This window comes from Anopheles darlingi, chromosome 2 (assembly GCF_943734745.1).
Source record: "Anopheles darlingi chromosome 2, idAnoDarlMG_H_01, whole genome shotgun sequence".
Taxonomy (NCBI): Eukaryota; Metazoa; Arthropoda; class Insecta; order Diptera; family Culicidae; genus Anopheles; species Anopheles darlingi.
Window position 1 is genome coordinate 90,563,477 of NC_064874.1, and position 8,425 is coordinate 90,571,901.

General features: G+C 45.3%; 1 protein-coding gene across 12 annotated transcripts in view; it reads right to left on the reverse strand.

The window, feature by feature from the left end:
- Nucleotides 1-22: 22 nt before the first annotated feature.
- LOC125952064 (CD109 antigen-like) overlaps nucleotides 23-8,425 on the reverse strand; it is a 14,969-nt gene continuing 6,566 nt past the window's right edge. For 4 of the 12 annotated variants that reach the window (XM_049681312.1, XM_049681316.1, XM_049681308.1 and 1 more), the window contains exons 9-12: nucleotides 2,481-2,788; nucleotides 807-2,416; nucleotides 578-731; nucleotides 23-498 (exon numbers count right to left, since the gene is read on the reverse strand). In XM_049681312.1, coding sequence (XP_049537269.1) covers nucleotides 269-498; nucleotides 578-731; nucleotides 807-2,416; nucleotides 2,481-2,788 — 2,302 coding nt within the window. In that variant the 3' untranslated portion in view covers nucleotides 23-268. Of the gene's footprint in view, nucleotides 499-577; nucleotides 732-806; nucleotides 2,417-2,480; nucleotides 2,789-3,487; nucleotides 3,735-4,042; nucleotides 4,185-4,820; nucleotides 4,987-5,166; nucleotides 5,381-6,396; nucleotides 6,608-6,866; nucleotides 7,051-7,293; nucleotides 7,508-8,365 lie in introns of all 12 variants that reach the window. The other 8 variants (XM_049681304.1, XM_049681315.1, XM_049681313.1 and 5 more) reach the window with 8 other exon arrangements.

Genomic DNA, 8,425 nt, shown 5'->3' on the forward strand with positions numbered 1-8,425 from the left:
CAACAGTTAAACAAAGTCCTCATCTGAATCTTTCATGATCTAGGTTTAATGAACGGTAAAGAGTGTAGGATCCCTTTAAAAAATAACCGCATGCCGCCGTGTATATTGATGGACAAGGTTTTATTTGCATAGAATTTTTCGTTTGTGCTGTGCGCGCTACGTTGTTAATTATTGCAATTAAATGAGCTCATCTGCATCCTCAGTTCCCGCTCCGTTCGCGCTGATGGTAACTGTAGCGAGTGTACACTAGTGCTACTTGCTGTTTTTTTCACTGAACCATCCTCAACACCACCGAAGACAGCAGAAGTGTCAGGAAACTGACGTTGAACTTCTCACCAGCGTTTCCGATCATAGTACGGCTGGTGTTTGCCTCGTTCTGTTCAGCAGGAGAGCGCTGTTTCTGGGATTTGATCGAACACGCGTCACTGCAGTCTTCGTTTTCGCAGATATCACACAGGGAAGCCTTTGGTCCATCGTAAAATTGCCGGGCGATGCGAGCTATTTAAGGGTGAAACAAAACCAGGCAGCACCGTGTTAGCTCCTGTGGATTTCCATGCAACCTAATCCGTTTACTTACAATTATCGTAGTAATCATAGATCACAACCGGTGCAGGCTTCTGCTTGGCCACTTTATGCGTTCGGAAGGCCGATACTGTTGGGCATAGCTCGCGCTGATCCAGGCTATCAAAGTACAGCACAACTGTCGTATCACCATCTTTGGTCTCCACTTTCTGCGTTAGACAAATATTTTAAAACATCATGAATGCACTGTATTTGGCCACATGGTTGGTACGATCGTTTCTTACCTTAATGTAGGGAGTGTTTTCCAGCGAAGGTAGCGTGTCAGAGTCAGCGGTAAAACCGCTGGGGAAGCTAACCTCCATGACGGCCATGTTAGATACATTCTGACCACCGGATGGTACGAAGCTCGTGCACACCGACAGATGTAGATGGTCTGGGTTCGTATTGGCGTTCACCTGAGGATCGAGCACAAACCGAGGCCACTCGCCGGTAACATTCATGTTGTACTTGTAGGAGAGCTGCACCACGGCAAAGCCACTACCGGTTGCTTGCAGCGTAATATTGCGCGTCGTCGACGGTAACTCGAACTTTTGCAAAATCATACCATTCTCCGCATCTACGATCATTCGGATTTCCATATCTTGACGGTAATTGACCGCGATCGTAACGTCGTTGTTGGGTGAAGAGATTTTCGCCGCGAGCTTAGCCAATGCCTGCAGTCCCACGACCGTGTCCTGGGTGGACTGGAAGCCTCCCTTATCGTTGCGCTGTCCGATCAACCACTTCATGATCGGCAGGGCATCCGTATCGAGACCGGCTTCGATGAAAGTCAACATCGCGTACGCACTCATTTCCACATTCACCGAGTTCGGCTTACCGTACCAGGGGTTCTTGGCGTCAGACTCGGGGATGGGTTTGTGCCACCACTTGCTATCGGTGTCTGTCGAAGCCTTCGCATCTAGCTTCGCGAGAATAACACCCTTCGCCGAATGATCGGCCAGTTGGAGCGCATAAGCGGCCAATGCCAAAGCGTACGTATCGTCCAGTGACTCCGTGTTACGGTACACGTAATCGATCGCCTTGTTAATGGTATTCTTGTACTTGTTTACCAAATTGTAGTTCTCGAGGAATGCAATCAAAGTGTAGGCGGTAAGGGCAACACCGCTACCGGAACCACCCTGCATATCCTTATGCGACACGACACCGACCTCGGGGAAGCTTCCGTTCGGAGCCTGATGATCGCTTAGCCACTCCAGCGACTTGTCGATCACAGACTCATCGACCGTAATGTGACTGGCGGCTTGTTTGAACGAACGCGCCACGAACGCTGTCAACCAGGTGCTTCCACTCTTATCACTCTCTCCGAATGCACTGAACGAACCATCTCCATGCTTGTAGCTTAGCTCCCGTTGATAACCGGCTTCCATGAACTTCTTCGCTTTCGCCTCAATGTTCGCCGTCAGCTTGTTGGTCGCCTTCAGGTAATCCAGCACCACAATGTTCGGCACAAAGTTCAGCATGTTCTGCTCACCGCATCCGTACGGCATGCGAATGAGTGAATCCAAATTCTGGATAGTTGATCCGAGCACATCGCCGATCACGGCGACTTCAATGCGGGTCGAGTCCGGAACCGCGTTGCGTGGGACTTCTACCTCAAAATTCTTCGTCACCTCGGGTGTTGCGCGTAGGTCCACAAATACGGCCTTGTTCACATACTGCGGGAGACCTTCCGGTTCGACTAGGAGCTGTCGCTCGACAGCATCACCGGCCACATCCGATGTTGCCTGTACCTTGATCGTAATGTGGCCGAGCTTTTTCGGTTTCACCATGAACGATACGGTTTTGCCTGAGTTAGCCGGAACAGCTACACGCTTCTCACGGGACAGTTCGACCTCTGCAACAAACAGCAATCAGAGTTAGCACTCCCTTTGAGCCACAATAAGATTCTAACAACTTACTCGATGTGTCGATGACCTCATTCTCGACGTCGGCAAACTCAAACTCCTGCTCATTGTTCTCGAGCACCACCTTCGCAGTAAGATCGTCCTCCATGTAGTTAAAAACGACGATCGGAATAGCGACTACCTCGCCACGTTTCACCGAGTAGGGCAGATTGGTAGACACGAAGAACGGAAGAAACACGTTCAACTTACGAGGCCTCTGCGTCAGTCCGAGACCGTAGACCGGATTCACCGAGAAACCCGTAATGATCCACGAGGTAATCGTATCGGGAACCTTCTTCTGCAGAGTCTTTTCACCGCTGAAGCTGTGCGCCGAAGAAGGAAAATCGTCGTTAGCCTAGCATCCTTTCATCACTCTCATTCACACATGTATTATGTTAGCGAGAATTACAATCAGCCAGAGCATTAGTGACATACAATGGGAAGCATAGAGCAAGATTTAGTCGTAGAAAACATCGTGCATAATATAATAAGCGCTACGTGAAGTTAGTAACCATCAATGTGTACCATGGAACCAGATGAATAGATGCATATGATGATGGGTTACCTGTCACCATGTCATGAGTCGCTAGTGTGAATTGTTCCAACCAACCACAACACAACACCCAGCAAGCAATCGGTCGATTAATGCACTTCCGTACATTGCAGTAAATGGGCGTAACTGCTTCGTCTGGTTCTGCTTGCAACAACCACAGATTGGGAAACAGCCAAAGCAGTTGTTAATCCTATTCAGTGGCACTTAAGAACACAAGGTAACTGGGGGTCAGTTGTCAGTTGTCAGTTGCCAATTGTTTAACGCACTCCAGAACCGAGTTGTTCGACGTATTGCGAACATAATATTAGCATTGCCAAGTGGTGGTTGGTTTTAGCATTTGGAGTAGTTGCGGCTGTTATTGTTGACCCTTTTTGTTGGATTGGCTGCTTGCTGCCCTTCAATGGCGCACAAACATTCGCCGATCGCTAGGTGCGTGGCAAAGCGTAAACACACACGGAATCATATTTACCCGGAGTAGGTATTATCGAAAAGCCATGTATTTTGAATTTCCTGCGACAGGAAAAGGCGTGGGATGTCACGGTGCGGCCGCGGCAGCCGGCTAAAGGCAAATGGGCCCGCCAACGGCGGTCGCGTGTTGGTGATCAGCACCTGTTTCGGTTGCGCTCGTGGCTGCTTCTCGATGCTGGTGTACAGTACAGTTCCGTTCGGGGCGCGATGGAACTTATAAATCGGTGCCTCAGGCAACGTGTTATTGGCTAGGAATAGGAGGAATTCATAATGAATGATAGCAGGCGAAGATGAATGGTGAACTGTGCTCTGAGCCATCCTGAGAAAGTCCCTGGTTTTTAAATTCAGCCTTAAATCCCGAGTCTAGCAGAAGCAGTGCATAGTGCAAAGCCACCCCTTAAAGGCACAAAATATGCATAATCGGCTGCAGGAATAGGATACCGACGAGGAGGAAATAAGATGAAGAAGAAGCGAATACCCGATAAACACTGTGCCATACGAGTGGGCCAACTGCAACCACGGCAAGTCGGTAAATTAAGGACAACCAAATACAAACCCATCGATGCTTTTAACGCTTTCCCAAATCCAACTTTCTGGAAATTCTTTACGAACGGTCACCGGTGCTGGCGACTGTCGGTCGTAGCTCGCCTCTGACTGCACACTCGCGATTGCATATTCTGCAACCGGAAACGGGCTCACTGGTAAGTACACAAACAAACCCCTCGAAGATAAACCACTTGGCTCCATATCATATCTCTCATACACCCCTCCTCATTCCCGTTGTGCTGTGCTGCAAACCAACCGTCCCGTTCCTGCAAACCAACGTAGCTATGGGTCACACGTACGTACCCGTCGGATTCACTTTCCCAAATCCAAGATGTCGGAAAAAGGCTTCTTTGAACGTACGTTCCACGCGGTATACTTTTTCCTATACTATGATGGCTGTTAGAATTTGTCGGAAAGTTATTTATGACAAAGTTTGTCACTTCTCCACCACCGAATGGGATTATGATTCTGCTGATATCACCCAGTCGTCTGTCTTGGCAGATCCCTGGAATAATGTGATGGTTTGCTGTTAAACTATGCCCAGTTCGTTGAGTTGAGCTCCGTCAAAGGTTGGGCCTCTAAATAGGCCAACCATTGCTTGTTACAAAATGCCAGTGGTCGCGGAATGCATGCGTGCACTTCTTAGGATACCCTTTGGTGTCCAAACAAAAGCACACCCAGAGAAGCAACGAAGCAGTGAGGACGCTTAGCTGCTGCTTGCTTCGAATAGAACAGTGCTAGCATAGCCATGATAACAACCATCCGAACAAATAACAACCATATCCCACCTCGCGGTATTGACCGTTTCCCAAATCCACGATTGCGGAAACGAACGACGGACGATCTTTATCGGAACCCATTGAGGCGTATTGTCGTTGTAATGGATGACATTAACTAGGACGAAATTGTTTGCCGCGTGCTGCATCACGGGCCTTCCATGTCGGAACATATACACTGTAGGGATGATGAATGTTAAAGCAGTTGAGCAACTTAAATCGAAACCTATAATCAGATTAGCAAAATCGTTCAACCTGACCATGCACTCTGCAGGCAAGAACATGCATGCACCGTTTCAGTCCATGCTTCAGAGCAACATAAATCATGCTCCATGAGTTATCGCTTGGTCAAGATCACCTTTTTGGTGTGATTGTATGCCACAACCAGGTATCTGGAAACTGTTTTCTAACTATAGGTATGAACTGGACCGGAGCTGCTGTAGGAGCTACTGTAGTAGCTGGTATATGTTTCCTCAAGGGTACAAGATTATCATCAGAGAGCATAACTGAGTAGCCGATTACCGGTCTGATTGGTTTAGTTTTAGAACGTCCTCTCGCTTGCACCTTAGGTCCTAAAGAGCATACAAAATGTTCAAGTTACCGAAAAGTGACCTTAAGAGCAACAGTTCGTAGTTTAGAGTAGTAATGTTGAATCTGCCCTTTACAAACGTCCACAGTTCTTATGTTTATCTCGTTGTGAGCGAGTCATACTAAATCGTTTTGTTAGTGTTGTTTGTGTGAGTATGATAACAGAACCCCTAGTGGCGATGCTTTTCGATAACCGTAATCAGGGAGATCCTGCCCTTTTTGAACCACCACATGTGATGATATTTTTTTAACATATATGAGGACGGACGGACGGACGGACAAATATTAAACATCACAAGAACACAGAACACAAATATTAAACATGTTTGATAAACTTCCAACTGTAGCATTCTCACTGTCGTATCTTGAGCCGAGCATCGTTTGTCAAAAGCGTCACATAAAAAGCGACAGCAGGACTGCTTGGTCCACATGATAGTAACACTTGGTTAAGGATGTAATACATAATCGGCGCATGCGTAACACACAGCAAAAATCACACCTCTTGCTATAATTCCATGGTTTGCCAGAACCACACAGTTCAATGGTTTGCCACAACCATGTTTGTGGAAAGAGTTTTCGAATAACTGGCGTTGGTATCTGTGCGGGTCTTTGAGTTGTTTTAATTTCGACTTCGGGAGGTGATGTAGGTTTTCGTTTCTTATACTTAGGCGGTCGATTTACGTTTCCAATAAGGCTATGGTTAACAACTGCTGTACGTGGCGTCGTACTAGTACTAGTTGATTCTAGCTTTTCTATGGAACACAAAATGGTAGCATTAAATCAAACACCACATTTTCACTTCCCTTCCATGGAAAAACGAATGAAACATTACAGCTTTGGTTCATATTACAAAGTATAATTGTTTATAGACACGCTAGGTAAGTAAATTGCTATACTATTTGGTCCGCATGTTAGCAACACACAACTATACTGACATAGATGAGATTGGGGTTGTGTTAACGAAGGAGGATGCGTCCTTAATACAAAACCATAATCACACCTCTTGGACCAGACCGTTTGCCACAACCATGTTTGTGGAAACTCTTTTCGTACAACTGGAGCTGGTTTAGCCTCGGGTCTTGGAGTTGTTTTAACTGCAAGTTTTAGAGCTGGCTTAGCTTTACGTCGGCTAACCAGCATTGGTCTTTTTATTATCAAGCTACTGGCCCGAAGTTGAATGCCTTCCATATTACTGGCTCGGAATGGAGATCCTATGAAGCGAGAAATGGTCGCATTAAACCAAAAATCACTCCTTCACATACAATTGAGGCAACACGAATGAAACATAGAAAAAAAATGTACGCACAATTCTTTACAGACTTACTAGGTGACTAATTTGCTTACACTTTTCAGTCCACTGGTTAGTATCCACCGATTATACTGTACTAACACAAATGAATGGTTGTACACAAAAGGAGAAAGATACAATAAATTAATTGGTGCATCCATAATACAAGACCACAATCCCACCTCTTAGGTCCGATGGTTTGCCACAACCATGTTTCTGGAAACTGTTTTCGTACAACTGGAACTGGTTTAACTTCGGGTGTTAGAGTTGCTTCAACTCGCATTGGAGATAATGCTGCTATGCTTACATGCATGAGCCTATAATTAACATCTGTACCTTTTCGGTGATACACTTGGAAACGACGTCCTATGGAGCACGAAATGGAAGCATTACATCAAACACAACTGCTTAAGCCTCCTCCAACACGAATGAAACAATATTGTTGCTTATCATTAAAAATCTCGGAGAATTATTTAAAGATATGGTGGGTGAGTAAGATTGTTGTTAGGCCTATCCCTATTATACTGATACGAATGACTGGTGGTGTGTTAAGGAAGGTGTATACAATACGTGAATTCGCGCATTCATAATACAAGGCAATAATCGCACCTTTTGGAACCGATGGTTTGCCACAACCACGTTTGTGGAAATTCTTTTCGTATAACTGGACTAGGTTGCTCCGCGGGTCTTGGAGTAGTTTTAACTCTGAGATTTTGGGTTGGTTTAGTTGTGCGTCTTTTAAACATAAAAGGCATTCCATCAACTTTTATGAGACTATACGACACAACTGATGTATGTGAGGAAAGCGCCATGACTAGAGGCTCTATGGAACACAAAATGAGTGCATTCAAACAAAAACCGCTTGTTTACTTCGCTATTCGTGTTAACGAAGGAGGTTGCAATACATGAATTGTGGCAACCACATATGCCTCTAAATTTGGTATATGACCTAAATGTTGAAAAACAAGCAGTCACCATATTAACCGTTTCAATTCATGGCTGTTGAACTGAGGCTAAAATAGGAAATATTTCATTTTTCAATAAACAAACTACTTTTCGGCACTTTGTAAGACAATAGTATGTCGAATGGTACTGCAATATTCCTCATGTCATGAAAATCGATCATCGCATTATTTAGTTCAAATGTCGCCTATTAATTTCCATCCACTATTACCCATGCCGACAAAATGATATGGTTTTGCATAAAAAGGTGATTAACCAAGGATGCAACACGCACCGCCACAACATTGAAAATATGTTCTCAATCCCACCTCTTTGAAGCGATAGTTTGCCATAACCATGTTTCTGGAAACTCCTTCCGAACTGTTGGAGCTGATAAAGAAAGCTCAACCTCAGACAACGGTATCGGAAAAGCAGCTGGCATCGGAATCGGAAATTCCGCTGATATCAGGACATCGCTGTCGAACGTGTAGGGATCTTTAGAACACAAAAACAATAACCGGGTTAATTACATTCTGCACGATTTCCCTGATGATATGAGCGAAATTGTGTTCCTCGATCAAAATGCTACAACAATGTTCATTTGGAGGGAGCAAGAACCAATAAGATATGCTCGGTATCTTACTTTGTTAGTATTTTCTACTAGACCAGCCCATGCTAACATACAATGTAGAAACGATAGAAAAGAACCAGTAAGCATTGTGACAAGAATAGATCCCACCTCTTGGGTGCAATGGTTTGCCATAACCACGTTTCGGGAAACTCCTTTCGTACAGCTGGT